Source organism: Theropithecus gelada, chromosome X (genome assembly GCF_003255815.1).
Source record: "Theropithecus gelada isolate Dixy chromosome X, Tgel_1.0, whole genome shotgun sequence".
In the NCBI taxonomy this organism is placed as follows: Eukaryota; Metazoa; Chordata; class Mammalia; order Primates; family Cercopithecidae; genus Theropithecus; species Theropithecus gelada.
In genome coordinates, this window is record NC_037689.1 from 69,975,665 (window position 1) to 69,994,619 (window position 18,955).

The 18,955-nt window shown below is 33.8% G+C and overlaps 1 protein-coding gene across 1 annotated transcript in view; it reads left to right on the forward strand.

Annotated features, from left to right (window-relative positions):
* Positions 1-18,955, forward strand: part of RPS6KA6 (ribosomal protein S6 kinase A6) — a 91,631-nt gene that overhangs the window by 18,523 nt on the left and 54,153 nt on the right. The window contains exons 5-6 of the mRNA XM_025372556.1: positions 5,575-5,634; positions 13,459-13,575. Of these exons, the coding sequence (XP_025228341.1) occupies positions 5,575-5,634; positions 13,459-13,575 (177 nt within the window). The remainder of the gene's footprint in view (positions 1-5,574; positions 5,635-13,458; positions 13,576-18,955) is intronic.

The window sequence follows — 18,955 nt, forward strand, 5'->3', positions numbered from 1 at the left end:
TACCTCTCTACTTTATTCTTCAGAGGTGCACACAAATAAGGAAAAAGTAGATTTTATTCTAGTTAGATGTGGACCTACTTCTTTTTTTTTTTTTTTTTTTTTTTAAATTTATTTATTATTATTATACTGTAAGTTGTAGGGTACATGTGCATAACGTGCAGGTTTGTTACATATGTATACTTGTGCCTTGTTGGTGTGCTGCACCCATCAACTCGTCATTTACATCAGGTATAACTCCCAATGCAATCCCTCCCCCCGCCCCCCTCCCCATGATAGGCCCCGGTGTGTGATGTTCCCCTTCCCGAGTCTAGTTAGATGTGGACCTACTTCTAAGTTTCAATATATCTTCCAGCACCAAGCTATTAGCTCTGTTAAATTCCTCCTTTTGTGTAACACTAAGGAACAGGTTTATGTATCATAGATAACAGTAAACTCTTTTACTAAACTATATGTATTCATATGTTCACTATCCCATACCACCTCCAATTCCAAGGATCTGAAAGGGATTTTTTTTTTTTTAATTTCTCAGTTCAGTTTTCCTTGATGAGTTGCTTTGATCAATAGTAGTAAGAAAGCAATAGATTCGAACTGCTATGTGATTTTCTGAGATCAGATGAGTACAGCAACTCAGTTTAGTATTTCTGTTTGTCCAGCATACTTGGAAGTGATTTAAGTCTTTTCTGATAAAATGTGAAAATAATATTTAAAGTATTATTCTCTAAGCCCTGGTATGAGAGTCTGTTCACTCGGATTTTGAAATATGTGAGTAAACTATTACTACCTTTATTATTGCTGGTAAACATTCCAGAATCATATGTAGATTTTTTTTCTTACCATTTGGCACTAAAGGGGAAAGCAGCATGTCTGCTTATCTTTTTAAATTACAAATTTTATTTTTGAAATAAAGATTTATTGTCCCAGAGAATTCAGAAATTATTTTTGTTTTTATGTGGATGAAAATGATTTAAATTTTAGTAAATATCAATGAATATCCAGTGTGGTTCTCCGTAGGATGAATGTTCTTATACTGAAAACCTGGTACCTTGAGGGTAGATGAGATGGGAGTAATGGAGTGTTCTGTTTCTAAAGGCCATTTCTGACTGAAATAATTTCCAGGATAGAGTGATCTTCTTGACTCATTCACATTCATTTTATTTCTAGTTCCTTCAGACCCACAGCTTCATGATAAATTAGTCATAAGATGGTATGAATAGGAAGTAACCAGTAACTAAGGTAACAGAGGAAAGCAATATTTTTCTTTTTTTATGGATAATCCTCTTTCTATGCATAATCCTTTTTTCTATGGATAATTCTGAAAGTCATTTTATGGCAAAAATTTAATTATGACAATTCTGTCTTAATATTGATTTCTGCACTGTTTTTCTGAATGCTCTTCTTTCTATATGCTTATGATGAATCTGTCACAGTTTTTTGTTTTTTTTTTTTTTTTTTTTTTTTTAATCTCACATAATCTGTTTTGTTGAACTAAGGTGGTAGATGGTGTTATCATTTAATGAAATGGGAAACCCTGAAGAAAGAGCAGATATGAAGCAGGGGTCAAGAATTCCTTTTTGTATTGGTTATTTTTGAGAGACATCTGAGATGAACATGTGGAAATGTCAAATATGCAGTTGGATATATGGATCAGGAACTGAGAGTTAGTCACTGAGTAAACGTGAATCATGTTAGTAAATTAGCTGCCTGGGCAAAGAATGTGGAGTGGGATGCGAAGGTGATCCTAGTCCATTTCCTGAGGAATTACAGTGTTTCCAGGGTATTGAAAAAAAGCAGCAAAGGAAATTGGAGTAAAATAAAATGAGTGTATGGTGTTACAGAAGCTAAAGACTCAAATAGGAGAGTGGTCACCTGTGACATGCTGCAGAGAGATCAAATAAGATAATGACTGATGGATCTGTTAGCAAAGTAGACACCATTACTGACTTTATTGACCATTGCTGGTTTTCAATGGGATTTTTTTTAGAATAAAGATGCTAGTTGAGTAAATAATGCTAATTTACTTTTTAATAAATTGGTTTCTAATTTTTCATATAGTAAAATTCGCTCTTTTTCATGTAGAGTTCTGAGATTAAAAAATGTATAGAGTTGTGTAACCATCACCACAATCCAGATAAAGAGTAGTTCGATAACCCACCCTCCCCAGCACACACACACACATACACACACTCTTCCCATGTGATGCCTCTTTGTAGTCAGCCTCTCCCCTATCCCTAACTCCTTGCACCCACTAATTTCTTCTCCTTTCCTTTTAGTTTTACCTTTTCCAGAATAAGATATAAATGGAATCCTACGGAATGTAGCCTTTTGAATCTTGCTCCTTTTCTTTACAATGTGTTTGGGATTCATCCATGTTGTTGAATGTATCAATATATTATTCTTTTTAATTGCTGAGTGATATCTTCCTTTACCCCCAACCAGTTGAACCAATTATCTTAATTCTTTCCCTACAGTTTTGCTTTATTCAAAGTATCTTATACATGAAGTTATATAATATTTAGCCTTTTGGATTTGTCTTCTTTCAGTTAGCAGAAATGCTTTTAAGATTCATCGATGTTGTTACAAGTATCAACAGTTCTCTTCTTTTTATTGATGAGTAAAAAGTAGTATTCTATTTATCCACTCATCAGTTGAAGACCATCTTGATTGTTTCTGATTTATGACAATGATAAAGCTGCTGTAAAAATGTATGTACAGATTTGTGTCTTAATATGTTTCCAATGATTTCAGGTTAATGTTCTCTGTTTTCTGGTCTCCATGATTTCTTATGAGAAATCTGCAGTCTTTCAGTTTGGTGTTCCCCTTTGTGTAATGTGTGGTTTTTCTCTCACTCCTTTCAATATTTTTTACCAATTTTTCCTTTGGTTTAAAGTAGTTTACTTAAGACGTGTCTTGGGGTGGATTTCTTTAATTTTATTCTATTTGGGGTTTACTGACCTTCTTGAAACTGTATTTTTTTTTCCAAATTTGGAAAATGTTCAGCCATTATTTATCTTGAAAATACAGCTTTAGTGAGATAAAATTCACATAGCATATAATTCACTCATTTAAAATATACAGTCCAATACTTTTTATTATATTCACAAATATATACAACTATCACAACAGTGAATTTTAAAAGTTCATCACATCAAAAAGGAACATTGTACCCTTTAGCTATGACCTGTGTCTCCACATACCTCACCCCTAACCAAACATTAGTCTGCTTTCTGTCTCTATACATTTCCCTGTTTTCATTATTTCATATGAATGGGATTGGCTTTATTTTGTTAAGTGAGTTTTTCAGTATTACTCTGTTATTTTATGGGATGTTAATGACATGGATTTTAGAATGTCTGATAGTGTTTCATATGTCTCTGAGGCTCTGTTTATTTTTCATCATTTTCACTGTCTTCATATTGGATGACATCTGTTAATCTGTCTTAAACTTTATTTCCTCAGCCACCTCCATTCTTTTATTGAGCCTATCCATTATTTTTAAAATTTTTCATATATTATGATTTTTAGTTCTAGAATTACTTTTTTTTTATAGTTTTTATTTCTCTGCTGAGAACCTTTTATCATTTCATTCAGGTGTGTTTATTTTTATCCAGAAAAGCATAGTTATAATAGCTGCTTTAAGATTCTTGTCAGATAGTTCAACTTTGGAGCCATCTTGGAGTTGATACTTGTTGATGATTTGTTTGTTTGTTTCAGCAGGCAGTCTACCTAGTTAGGTTGACTCCAAAGTTATGTCTTGTCCTCTCTGGATAATGGTTCCAATGTTAATTCAGTTTTCGGAGAGTTTGGGTCAGCACTCTGCATGTGCCACTCATTGGATGTGCTAATTCAGTGGTTAGTCTGAGACGAGCAATTATCGGTATTGTAGTTCAGTACTCAAAGACTTTGTTATGTTTCTTTAGGCTTTTCTGCACACATACAGTTTGTTGTTGTGACCAGGACTTGTGTTGGTTCATACACAGAGTTAGGGATCTGCTGTCTTCATTCTGTCGTCTCTGATTTCTTTCAGATTCTTCAATTCCCATGGGCCCTTTATTCTGTTCTGCTGGCCAGAAATATGAGTTTCTCTCAGAGTCTTAGCCTTTTATGCTGTAATATAACTTTACACTATTGGAGCTGCCTTTTGGATGAAGTAAAGAAGAGAGTGAAAAAAAAAAATTAACAGGGATTACCCTCACATTTTTCTTATAATAGGGACCTCTTTTCCTGCTTCCTCTGGCCAAAAAGATGGATTTTCTGTTGATCAGGGCTTGCCTTGGAGTTGGGCTCAGCCTCAAAAAAGAAAAAGTGTGTACATGGAGAATCCTGGATTCTCCTTATGTTTACAGGCTCAAAAGTACGTCTTTTCCTGGTCCTTTGTATAGAAAATGGGATTTTCCTTGGAATTTTTGTTGATGTCTACTGTATAATCTTGTGACTTATTCTCTCCTCGGGTCAAATTCGGGAGATAAAGGTGGAAAATAAACCTAGGGAATTCATCAGAGTTAGTTTTCAAATTTTGATTTTCCCTAATTAATTTGTTATTGTTTCATTTTAGGAATTCTTAGGTAGTTTCTTTTTGTATTCTATATAAGGATTTTAGTTTATAATCAGGGGAGAGATAGGCTTATGAGCTTATTTCATTTTGACTGTCACAAGATACTCTAATTTACTTTTTAATTTTTTTTTCTGTTGACTTACAAATAGGCAGTGGTAAAAATCCTTTTTATCTAGGTCGTCTTCCTGTTACCTAATTTTCAAACATCTCAGGTCAGTGTTTGGCAGATTGTAAGGGTGCAGATAGGAAATATTTTAAGCTTTGCAGGCATAGGGTCTCTGTCACAACTTGTCAACTCTGCTGTTGTAGTGCAAAAGCAGCCATAGATAAGATGGAAAAAAATGGATCTGGCTGTGTTCTAGTAAAAGTTTTACAGAAACGGACAGGAGGTCAGATTTAGCTCATGGGTTATAGTTTGTAGAACCTTGATCTAAGTCCTCTACTTTACTGTTTCTTGAATTAGTGGTTAAAAAGTGAGTAGTATTACCTACTGAGCTCTGCATGTTGAATTATTTTGTTTCCATGATTACTTATATCTTTCTCCTATAGTTTATTCTTTCTTCTTTATAGTATCTCATGATGTTTAATTAACTGAATGAAAGAGGAATTCACAACAGTGCAATTATATATAACTCTTCTTATTATAATTTGCTTTGAATATACCCCCATGGTAGGTAGATTTCTGTGGCTTTTTTTTTCCTTTCATAAATACTTGGTTGGGGACAATTTAATGAAAGTACATAGGTTATATACTTAGTGTATAGTTATCTGTTATTGCAGATCTGTAAACAATATGAAATTAAGCATAAAGCTCTGAAAATCAAAGTTTCTCAAGGAGAATCTGGGAACCATGTTAATAGTGTTCCTTTTCTAAGTACTTCTATGTGTCCTTTGTCCTTTTGTTTTTCAGTAAGTGTGGATCTTGTTAGATTGTGGAAGGAAATGCCTAGGGTTATATTTTTCTTAGTTATCACTCTTGTTTTAATACTCTTGAACCTCAATTTTTGAACAATGTTTTTCAGGTAAATGGTCTTAAAATGGTTGATGAGCCAATGGAAGAGGGAGAAGCAGATTCTTGTCATGTAAGTATTTATGTTAATTTATTAAGCCTCATTTTTAGCATATAAGGAAAAAGAATAAAGGGAAAGGAGAAAAGCTCCTATCAAACAAACATATTCAGGTAAGTTGGTAATAGGCAAATGGAATTATTAATAACTCAACTGCAGTTTAAAATATAGGACAGGTTTTCCTGACAGAAATACTTATGCATGCATTTTTTAAAATAAACAGCTTTATTGAGACATAATTTACATGCTATTGAATTTTTAAGTGTAATGGATAAAATTTTCACTTGCCAGTGTATGAGTAACTGAATTATTATACTTAAATATAGAATCCTTTGAGAAGATTATCTTCAACCTCAGGGTAGAAAGGATATCTGACTTGGAAATACTGAACTATATAAGCATAACTTGAAATCATTTAAAATCCATTTCCTGGCTTTTAGAAAGGATTACATGTAAATTATTTCAGAAGTTTCTAACTAGTTTTAAAGACTGCTTAGCCATTGGACCATTCTATGTAATGCCTATATACTAGAGTCTTATTTTACAAGATCTAGTTTTACAGAGAGTATTCTTAAGACTTTTAGGGAGAGTCTGACTAAATCAGCATCTCCATTTGTGTTGTTATTTCATGGTTGTTATTTCTATAGATAGTTTCATAGAGTTACAGATTTTTTAAGCTGGGAAGAACCTCAGAGATATTATGTAATACTTCATTGTATGAAACCTGGAGAGTCTGTGATTTATACTAGGTGATAAAACTAGCTAGTAGCGGAATCAAGACTTAGGGCAGTGTGCTTCCTTTTCGGTCAGATATGTTGTGTAGACCCGAAGAAGTAGAAGATAAGGAGAACATTATCCTTTTTTTGTTTGGTTGTGGATGAAATCAACTTTGATGACCCCTCCACCAAAACTTGTTCATAATTGGAATTAGCTCAGTAGAAACCAGCAGAAGGATTTAAATTGGGTTTGTCTAAAACTATCCTTTGAAATGTTCTATGTAACTATTTCTGCAGATAGTAACCATGTAACAACACTTTTAATTTTGATTGACAAGATGAGAGATGCAATGTTGTCTTTGTAGCTTTTGCATTTTACTTAATATTAATAATATATTGTAATTTTGTGTATAATTAAATGTAAACTATCAAAACCATTATCTAGAGATTTGTCTACAGATCATATGGACTAATAGGCATAGTAATATTAATGTTGCCAGTTTATAAAAGATAAAGGAGTATAAGGAACTATTAAAGACAGTGGAGAAGGCTGCTTATTATATTTTAGCATTAGTAAATTCACAAGGACATCATGTCTCACACCACAGGGGAACAGTGTGTGTGGTGCATAAACTCAAGGACACATACACAGGATGATTGGCAAATATTTACCTTTATAATTTTAACAGAAGATAAGTCAGGAAATTCAGTTTTCAGTGGAAAGGCAGTAAAAGTATACAGTGCTAGTTACTTATATGATCTACCTTATGCAATCAACTTCAGTGGCTAAAAGGTAGAGTGTGAAATTTTGGAGAGTAAAGGACCTAGAATCACTTCCAAGGATTTGATTTAGTTTGTGGCCTGAGTTATCTGGACTTGAAACCATGTACTTTGGGTGTGTGATGGTTAAAGTACTCAATTTGTGTTGATAAAACTATATGAGTGATTAAAAACACCATATATATTTATCCCTTAAAATTTTTAAATATATAGCTAGGATTTTTTTTTTCTTTGTGATTGCCGTGTTTTTTTTTTTTTTTTTTTGGTTTGGCCTTTTTTTTTTTTTTTTTTTTTTTTTTTAAAAACCATTTTAAAATAGTGTAGGATTGTAGAGACTGCTCTGTGATGGTAAGTATTTGGTAACAGGCCGCTGGTAAACTATATCTAATATCACATTTCACCACCTAGTCTCCTGCTTCTTTCAATGTCAAGGTTAGAAAAAGTATGTTATGATTTGTGTCCTTTAGTAGTTGGCTGACATGAGTTAATTTTTTATTTGTTGTCAAAATAAGCATAGCTGTCTTATATTTGGTAGTTTATGATCCATTTGTATTTTTTTTTTAAACTCTACCCAGTATCTGTTTTTCCTGAAATAAAATACATATTTTTAATGCTATCAATATCTTTAAAATTTCAAAGAAGATTCAGTTAGCAATTAGATTCTTTGTTGATTACATTAGTGCAAGGTCAGCAACATGTTTAGTCTCTAAAGTGATTTATATTTTTATTATGCATAGATATAAGTGTCATAGTTATCTGAAAATGTATATTTTGAAAAACAAATCTGATATCCTGATAGTTTTAAGCCGTGAATTTCTTATTTTAAAAACTATTCTTGGCATATATCTCTTAAGAATTATTTCAAAAATACTTTTTTACAAGTGTGTTTTACTTAGACTCAGTGGAACCACGGGTAGGAACTATTTCAAGCTGAGAATGCCTGCTTCCTGTATGGTGTATATTTTTTTCCTCTATTTGTCTTTCTATTCTGATGCACATTTAGCCTTACTATGCTTCAGTATTTTTTCTCTTGCAATGCTGGTGTTTACTTCTAATTTCTATTCAGTTACTTAAAAAAGTGGAACCCTTGTCCTATAGATATGCAAAACTCTCAGATGAATAATTATTGTTCAACTAAAAAATGTTGGTTAGCCACTATAAAGTGGAGTTATGCTGCACCATCAGGTATGCAAAGATAAGTGGTACAGAGGGTCTCTGACTCAGGATGGTTCAACTTATGAGTTTCAACTTTATAGTGATGCAAAAGTGATATTCATTGTGTTCCTCAACTTAAAATAGGATTATGTTTGGATAAACTCACTGTAAGTTGAAAGTGCATTTTCAACTTACAATAGGTTTATTGGGACAACACTGTCATAAGTCCAGGAAAATCTGTACAAATAAGTTCAGTAACTTCAATTTTTATGGATGTTTTGTGGGTTTCAGAGTTCTCAGTTGATCCGTATCACTGAGATCTGAAGTAGAGTAGGTATTATTGCCAATTTGTAGATGAGGGAACTAAGGAGCTGACCCTCGTAAGTAGAATAAACCAAACCAAGTGGGAACTAGTTTGCCAGCATTCTTTGGTTTTCAGTCATCAATGCAAACTTTTACAAACCTAAGTCTTCTGCAGATACCTTCCATTGTGTACATAATTTTGATGTGCTTAGTTCATCCTCGTGGCATTTTGGCATTTATATTGATATTACCCTTAGCTTTCTTTCAAAGTTTGCTAATATTTGACATGGTTTTCAGTGACCCGATATTATTCAGTGAATGAGAAGGGTATATCAAGCTGCTCTTCTGGGTCTTTGCATATATGTTTCAACAAATCCACAACTAAATGATTCTTGGATTTTTAGGGTGATCTTTTCAGCAAACTGGCCTGTGTACCTACAAATAAAGCAGATGTTTGAATAGATGAATGTTTTATTATTAAATAAAAATGAACAAGTTCAGGCTTTAAAAATACTTCTTTTGATTTGTTTTCTGGAGGTTAGTTCCACAGTCATATGAAAACTGTTGTAATTGAGCTATAGTGTATTGCTATTAGGTTGTCATCAGCTTTTTCTCTTTTCAATTAACAGGTGATTTCATCTTCCTAAACAAATCAGTTATCAAATGAATGGAGCAATAGTAGATTTGACAGTTCATTTTGTACTTTAACAGTGTGTTTTCCCAGTGTTACAGCACTGTTGGCCCTCTGGATTAAAAAGATGATCACAGATTATAGAGGTCAGAGCATACTATTTTGGTTGTGGTTGAGCCTTCATACTTCTTCTATATATCACTGATTACTTTATGGTTGCGAAAAAATAATAAAACCTAATTCATAGTCTTCCTGGCCTCAGATTCAGATTTGTTATTTGATATAGAAAGACTAGGGGTCCTTATTTGGAGATTATTAAATCTTCATTTCACAGTAGCAACATTGTTTTCAAAGATCAACTAAGATTATGTACCGTGTGTAGGTTTGCTAGGGCTACCCTAACCAAATAACCACAGATGGGTGGCTTTAACAGCAGAAATTTATTTTCCCAAGATGCTGCATTCTGTAAGATTGAGATCAAGGTGTTGGCGGGGTTGGTTTTTCTGAATCGTCTCTCCTTAGCTTATAGATGAGTCTTCTCCCTGTGCCTTTACGTGGTCATTCCTCTGTGGGTGTGGGTATTCTGATTTCCTCCTCTTATAAGGATGTCAGTCATATTGGATTAGAACCCACCCATATGGCCTCATTTTACCTTAATTACTTCCTTAAGGGTCCTATCCCTAAATACAGTCATGTTCTGAGGTATTGGGAGTTAGGACTTTAATATATTAACTTTTAGGGGACATAATTTAGCCCATAGCATACTTGTAGCTTTTTGTTTCTTTGATGGATGTGATGTTTCTGACAAAGTTCTCTATCCTCAAATTCACAGTTTATTTCTGTATCCCCAGTGTGCAGCACAGTGTCTGATAATAGGGTATGTGCTTAACGAATGTTGATTTGCTGGGTGAATAATAAGAGTGTATATATGGGAAGATAAGGTGATATAGCACAACTTTATCATATCAGGATAGGGAGATTTTTCAAGGATGATTTATTCTTAGGAAAAAAGAAATAAATCACTTGTAAGTACATTACCACCTATTTCAGGCTAGATTGTTGTTACTGTCAAGCTTTTGGAATGGTGCAGAACCTGAAGAAAGGGAGGTGGAGGGAAGAAAGAGAGTTTCAGTTGACAAAAAAGGACATTATAATAGTAAAAAATCAATAAACATAGCCTCAGGATGGCTGAGAAATTTTAGGCAATAGACAAGAATGGGGCAGGGAGCAGATGGAGTAAGACAGAATAAGTATTGGAAATGGTGACACAGGAGGGTATCACATACTTTGAGAGTAAAAAAGAGCTATTGGCATAGAAATGATAAAAGTAATAAGTCACTATATATAAACACATACACATATGTGTATATGTGTATGTGCACACATGTATGCACATATGTGTATTTATTTGTGTGTATATCTATTATGTATCTATATAACTATGAATCTTAGAAGCACCCAAATATTGTTTTTCAATCCTGGCCATGTGTCTGAATCAACTTGGGAGGCTTAAAAAATACACATGCTTACGTCCTCCTATAGTTCTACTGAACCACAATCTCTGAGGGTGGGACCCAAACAAGTGTAGTAAATAAATATTTCTGCTACAGGTGATTCTTATGGGCAACCAGGGCATTACAAATTGTCTGTGTGAAGGCACAGTAGTCATAATTCAGGGATATAATATGTAGTAGTTGTTGTCCTAGGAACATATGTCTTTATTTAAAAAGGCAAATGGCCAAGCATTAAGTTAATATTCAGGGGTTATTGTATCCTTTATTTGTGTTGAGTACAACACATACTCAGCACAGTGTAATAAAAATACTGACAGTGGATAATATGGAAAAAGTTTATATTCTTCACAGTGTATGGGAAGATTTGCTTGTTTTATTTAGAAATATCGTTATCACAAAGTTAGTTATATTCAAAGCTGACACAATTTCATTAGCCAGAATCTCCTGTTTCCTTGTTTCCTTTATATATTTAAAAAAAGAAATTGTGGGTATATATATATTTTGTTTTGTAGACTGTATTTAAGAATAATTTTGAGATTTCTTATTAATTTTACCTTTAAAATCTTTCTTTTCTATTGTATATATTTAAGGTGTACAATGGGGTGTTTTCACATACATTGTAAAATTATTATTATTGTTAAGCAAATTAACATCCATCATCTCACAGTTGCCCTATTTGTTGGTGGTAAACACTATCTTCCTTTTAAAAAGTATGTATTTTTTCCTGTTTCTTTTATAACATTGAGCAGATTTCTTTGTCTTTCTCTGCTCTCATGAGATCAAAAAAGTATTGTGCTAAGCATTAGGAATAAAGAGATCAATGTGGTATAATACCTGAATTTAAGAAGCCCACAGTCCAGTGGGAAAGAAAGACACAGTAATTAGTTGTTAGAATACAGTGTAACATTTTATGTTGGCTGTCTCCTGGGAAAAGTGATTTTTCTCATCTAGTTGCATTTTCATATTGGGAACTTTTTAGGGTACTGCTGATGAAAATTGAAAGACGTTGCATTTTAGAGAATTGGCATGTGTGGATTATTAATAAAAGGTAAAAGGGCATTGGACAAACATTTTCATTTGGAAAACCTGCTTAGGTTTGGTGAAACTAACTAGAGTACAATTCGTTTCCTAACTCTGAACACTTATAAAAAAACTGATGCCATTATGATCCATGCTTATAGTGATAATCTAAACATAAGCAGGGACCTGAAGTACCTTCTTGAACATAAAAAATATTATATTGTGTTCAATATAGAGTCACAGACACTGAGGGGACCTTAGAGACCCATGTAACAAAACCCCTTTGTCATGTGAGAAAACTGAAGGAGAGAGTGGTTTGTGATTTAGCTAAGGTTTCTTAGCTTATAGGCACATACAGGTATATTATACTTTAATATAGTCCGCAGATGTCAGCTACAAAGCATACATATTTGCATTAAAAAAAGTTGTTGACTTTTTAAAACAGGGACCCTTTCAAACAGGGAAATTCACTTCCATAGCAGATTGATTTTAATTTAATTTTTGTTTTCAGAAAACATTTATAAATTGCCATCACTATTTAAAAGGGTCTGGTGGAATACTATTTTGATGTGTAAGAAACACATGATAAACTCTCAGAATCAGTTATTCGTCATTTCTTGTTGATTTGCTAGTGGTTCCTGACACCTACAATTAAAATTTCTTTGCCTAGGTGCCCCTCTTGAGATAGTGAATGTCTGACTACCTATATTCCATGGACCTTATTTTAGCTGCCATGAAGTCTCGCTCATTTGGGACCATGCTCTTGTTCACTTTGGCTACAATCACCATTGACTAATCAGTTAATTGAAGAGTGAATAGATTGAGAACATTGTTGGCATCCAGGCTAAAATTAGTATGCTCTAATGGAATGCTACCAAGATTTATAGACATTGTGATTAAGTAGTCATGTAAACTTAAATTCTGTGAGTCTTAGTTTTCTTCTTTATACAGTCAGAGAGTTGGATAAGATATCCCTTCCAACTCTGTTATTTTGTGATATACATCTGTCATCTTAGCTATTGTGCTTCTCTAGGGACTGGAATTAATTACAGCTCACTTGAATGTAGTCATCACAGCTGAGTGGAGTCCTGCATCAAGGGGAAGAACCACTCACTGGGTGGCATCCTTTCTGCTTCACCCAGGTGGTACGAAATCTGGCATATAATTTATATATAAAATTTCAGTAAATGGGACATAGCCTGGAAACATTTGTTTGGGCTGTGCAGATTTTGTTGGTCTATGCCAGGTTCTTTGTCATTGATGTGGTTAGTTGACCATTTAAACATTTAAAATAGTATAGTGAAATACTATTTAAAAGAGCTCTTGAGGTCACGTTTTTTGGTCATGCCCCACAATTTACAAGGTTTTTTCTTGACTTTTCCTGCCTCTACCTCATTAGTCACAGTCCAGTGAAGGGTCTTGAGACTGTTGTTAATAATTTTATTATATTGCTTCCAAGCTGGAAGGGAAAGCTGAAGCATAGATTTCTTTTTACATTTTATTTACATGAAATTATGTAGTAGGGAAGGTGGTGGTAGTGCATCTGTATGTGCTGTATGTGTTAGAAAACAAGGAAATAAGGATACTGGTAGCCCATAAAACTCTCTGCTACATTGAGGAAGTTGGGTATATTATTCCTATTATGACTTCTGATTTTAAATGGAACTAATCAGAAGATGTTGAAAATGGATTCAAATATTGTTTGGATTTCTTTTTACAGGATGAAGGAGTTGTTAAAGAAATCCCTATTACTCATCATGTTAAAGAAGGCTATGAGAAAGCAGATCCTGCACAGTTTGAGTTGCTCAAGGTTCTTGGTCAGGGGTCATTTGGAAAGGTAATGAATACTTTTTTTCCCTATTTGTTTCTCTTCTAAACATTTAGCGAAAAAAAAGTGAACACACACGTAGAAATCTGATTAATGATTTGTTTCTAAACTTCTGAAAGGATGCACACAAAGGTAATTCTTTAATTTTATTCCTTTCATTTCTGTTGTACTTTTATTACCATTTCTTTGTACTTCTCTATAACAATCAAGGTTTTCCAATTCCCTAGGCTTACTGATTTTTCTAGGGAAAAATACAGCATACTCTATTAGCTGCCTAAATCAAAGTAGCTTGATTTTTGTAAAAAATGGTATTCCTGTCTCCTTGCTCACATGCTGGCATGAATACAGCTTGTTCTCTCCTGGTAATTTAATCTACATTTCCTAGCTGTGTCACAGAAATCAGAATTTATATCTTAATTCATGTATGAATTCGTCTATCATCTGTTAAAATAAAGTAGAACAAGGGTGTGTAAAGTAGAACGAGGGTAGTTACTGGATGATATGTGGTTTGTGTCAAATTTAAGTCTTCAGAGAGCTTACATTTCAAGGCAGAAAGCAAAATTGGGTAAGATTAACTATTATAGTCATTACTAAAGTTGTTTATTAATCACTTAATAACATGGTTTTAGAAAAGAAGTGTATAGGTCTGGTTCCTAACCTTTATATACCTAACATCTAATACATGAAAAATATTACATACACATAGTAACAGCCTTGAGAAAAACAGCACCAACCACAATTTAAGGGGAGAAAGATGAAGAGAAACTACTAATTTCAAGTGGCTGAGATTTAGTTTTAAAGGGGGAAAATAAGGCAGTTGAACATAGATTATTTATAGTGCTCTGGAACATTTTAAAATAAATACATTTTTATTTTATTATTTTATTGGGTTTTAGAGATGGGGTCTTGCTCTGTCAGCTAGGCTGTAGTGCAGTGGCATGATTGTAGTTCACGGTAGCCTTGAAGTCCTGGGCTCAAGTGATCCTCCATCCCCAGCTTCCCAAGGAGCTGTTCCTACAGGCATGCACCACCACACCCAGCTAATTAAAAAAAAAATCTGGACACAAGGTTTTGCTGTGTTGCTCAGGCTGGTCTTGAACTCCTAGCCTTAAGTGATCTTGCCACTTTAGCCTCCCAAGGAAAGACATTTACTGAATGCTCGGTGTGTTCACCAACAGTTGTATAAGCAGTATTAGTGACTATAAAATAGATGTCATCTTAAAGAAACCTAATATTTATGCATTATAGAATATAAAGTGAAATATAAAGAAACATTTTTAGGGCACAAAAAGGACAAACTGAGATGAATTATGGCTTGGCAGTGAATTGGTACAGGAGATATATAAGACAAGGAGATGGGACTTGAACAGTGTTCTGAGGAGAGAAAAACTAGAAGGAACTGTTAATAGATTGGTGGTGGTGGTGGTGGTGGTGATCATGATGTCGGTGGGGAGTGTTTGTAGAACTGATCTCTAGAGTAGGCATGTATATTATATACAATTTTATTTTAGAGTTTCTAAAAGTGCAATATTCTTTTAACTATTTTGCACTTTATAGCTATTTTTATGGTGTTAATTTTAGAAGAACAGAGACGAAGTTGTTTTATATTCCAGATGTATAAATGCTTAAATATTTCACTTAAATAAAATATCACCAGGCAAACATTTCAAGCTATTAAAATTACCTACTTTGTCTTTTGGTGTATGTATTTACTCATACATGCTTTTGTTTATCTCCAGCTTTGTTCCAGAAAGGATTTAAGGCTTTCATAGATGAATACTAAATAAAATTAAAAATAAGTAGTGAAGATGATGGAAACAGAAAACGCAGAGCAGGAAAGATTAGATGAAGCCAGGAGTACACTCTGTTCACAAAAGCATGACATAAGGGTCTGTAAGTCTTTTTCTAGTAGGTCAAAAATTAAGACTTAAGTTTTCCAGCAGCCATTATAAAGAAGCTAATATATTTGAGTGTATTATAATTGACAGTATTTTAAAGGTGGAAACAGATTAAACAGACCAGAGAAATTTCTCTCATGGGTTTTTGTAAAGAAAATACTGTATAACATAATGAAATATATTCAGTAACATCTTCATGTTAAATATAGCAACATGCTGAAAAGTTGTCAATGTAGTCCTTAAATTCAGGGAAATCTCAGCTGTGTCTGTGCTGGGATTTAGTTTTAAGAAGAGTATCATTGAAACCTTTTAATTCCTAATATTAAAATACAAAATAGTGATCTTTATGTAGTTAATCAACCAAAGAAATATTAAGGAGGTGGCTTTTTTTCTCCCTAGGATGTGAACATACTTGCTTGTCAGTGTTACATCATTTGCGTAGGCATTGTGTAGGTGTGACTTGTTATATGCTGAACCTATTCAGGAATTTGGCCAAGACTGTGAATCAGATAAGTGTAGGAGCAATTCCAAGAGACTCTGAGCTGCAGAGTCTTAAGTTTTTCTTCAAAAGTTCTGTTGTTAAAATGCAGTAAATGGGATTTTAGCCCATATAAAGCCTTAAAACATTAAATGTTTTTATTGTCTATTTAACAGTGGGGGAACCCTGCTAAAGTCAACTTAAAATTGTAGTTTAAGGAAGCATGTATTATTATCATGAAAGGTGCATGTAATATTCTGTCCTAAGCACACCAAGTATAATGCTATTAATGATCATTAATGTATGGGTTGAAAGGTATACTAAACAACTTACATTAATTATTTTAAAACACAAACACATGAAAATACCTTTGAAATTGTCTGATTAGTCATCGTTATCTATCATGTGCCAAATAATATTTATACAAAACATACATTTTAACATTTGTGGATTATTAAAAAAATTTGCTTTTGTGATAGTAAAGACTTTAACTACACTTAAAAATGAATTTTTGAAAATATTGAATACTTGTACTCTTAAATAAGTGATCGACTCTCAAGTGATAGTTTTTAAAAACATTTGCTTACATCTTAAAATTTCCTGAAGTTGGTTCTTTCTCTTCAATCAGCATTTAAATATGTGTGATCTTCTAGTTCACTACAATTACTGAATATTCTTATAGGAAAATATAAACATCCGTGTGATTAAGAGAAAAGTACATTGGAGTAACTCACCCATTCTTCTGGACAATATCCCATGATTGGATTAGGGTGACTGAAAAGAAGCCTCTTTTATCAATATAGATACGGTTTTAGGTACAGTAGTTTGAAGCCATGCAACAACTTTTTTACTTTAATTATTTCTTTAAGCACCGTATCCCCAAATACAGTCATGTTCTGAGGTACTGGGAGTTAGGACTTTAACATATCAACTTTGAGGGGACGTAATTTAGCCTGTAGCATACTTGTATTTGTTTCTTTAAAGGACATGATGTTTCTGACAAATTTCTCTGTCCTCAAGTTCACAGTTTATTTCTGTATCCCCCAGTGTGCAGCACAGTGTCTGATACAGAATATGTGCTTAATGAGTGTTAATTTGTTGATTGAATAACTAATGAGTACATATATGGGAAGATAAGGTGATATAGCACAACTTTATTATACCAGGTTAAGGAAATTTTTCAAGGATGATTTATTCTTAGGAAAAAAGAAATAGATCACTGATAAGTATAATATCACCTTATTTCAAATTAGATTGTTACTACTGTTAAGCTTTTGGAATGGTGCAGAACCTGGAGAAAGTGAGGTGGAAGGAGGAGGGAGAATTTCAGATGACAAAAAAGACATTATAATAGTAAAGATCAATAAACATAGCCTTGGGAAGGTTGAGAAATGTTAGGCAATAGATAAGAATGGGGTGGAAAAAGAACTACTTTTGTAGTTGATTTTGGGAAGGGGGCTGTGAGATATGATATTTTCTCACGCTAGGAAAGTCACTCATAAGACCTGAAAAAAAAAAAAAAACAGATCAGATGATAAACAGGTTACTTCTCTAGACTGTGAATGATGCATCCTGTTAAATGCCATATTGGGATACTAGTGAATGTTAGAAGAAGTAGGGGGAAAAAGTGGCTCCTTTATGCAGCAATGTCTTCAGAAAAACTAGACTATCTCTTTCTTTCTTCCTTGCTTGCCTCTTCTCACTCTTCATACTCCATTCTTTACAATCCCACTGAGGGCTATGTTTTGTAAGAGTGGTTCTGAAATTTTAGTCTACATACCCCTGCACAATCCCAGGACCTTTTCAGGGAGTCCTCAAGTCAAAGCTACTTCACAATCATCCTAAGATACTATTTGTACAACTGCTGGCATGTTGGCCAATCAAGGCAGTGACTTCAAATGGTACCAGTAGTCATTGTATTCTTCATTTTCTTACATATACAGTTTAAGAATGTCCTTGATGAGACATTAACAGTTATTACATTTATTAAATCTCAATCCTTGAATACCCTTTTTTTGAATAATCTGTGATGAAATAGGAAGTACATGTTAAGCCCTTTAGCCACATAACAAAATAGAATGATTGTCTCAAGGCAGAGGACTTGTGCAAACTTTTTGAGTTGTGAGCTGAACCAACCATTGTTTTCATGGATCACCACTTTTCCTTGAAAGGACAATAAACTATGGTTACCTAAATATGCTTATTTGGTAGGTGTTTTCTCAAAAATGAATGGAGTGAGCCTGTTCATAGAAAAACAACTGATACTCTTTTTGTCAATGGTAGAAACTGAGCTTTCCAGCAAATAATTGAATTTAGGCAGATGTTTATTTGCCACATTGACGTTGTTATCTTCTTAATGCAGCTATACTTCTTTTTATTATGCTTCACTTCATTGCACTTCACAGATATCCTTCACTTCATTGTGCTTCACAGATATTATGTATGTGTGTGAATATATATATGTGTGTGTGTATGTGTGTGTGTGTGTGTATATATATGTGTGTGTGTGTGTATAGAAGGTTTGTGGTAACCCTGTGTTGAGTAAGACTTTGGGTGCCATTTTTCCTCCAGCATATGCTAACTTTCTGTCTCTGTCTCATATTTTGGTAATTCTTGCAGTGTTTTAAATGTTTTCCTTACTGTTACATCTGTTATGGTTCTTTGTGATCTGTGATCTTTGATGTTAGTGTTATCATTGTTTCAGGGTGCCGTGAACCACACACACATAAGACGGTGAGCTTCATTGATAACCGGTGTGTGTGTTCTGGCTGCTTTACTTACCAGCTGTTTCCCCATCTCTCTGTCTCCTTGGGCCCCTCTATTCCTTGACCTACAAGAATATTGAAATTGATCTAAATAGTAACTCTACAGTGGCCTTGAAGTGTTCAAGGGAAGGGAAGTGTTCTGCATTTCTTACTTTAAATCAACAGCTACAAATTATTAAGCTTGGTGAGGAAGGCATGTCAAAATCTGAGATAGGCTAAAAGCTAAGGTTCTTGTGCCAAACAGATAG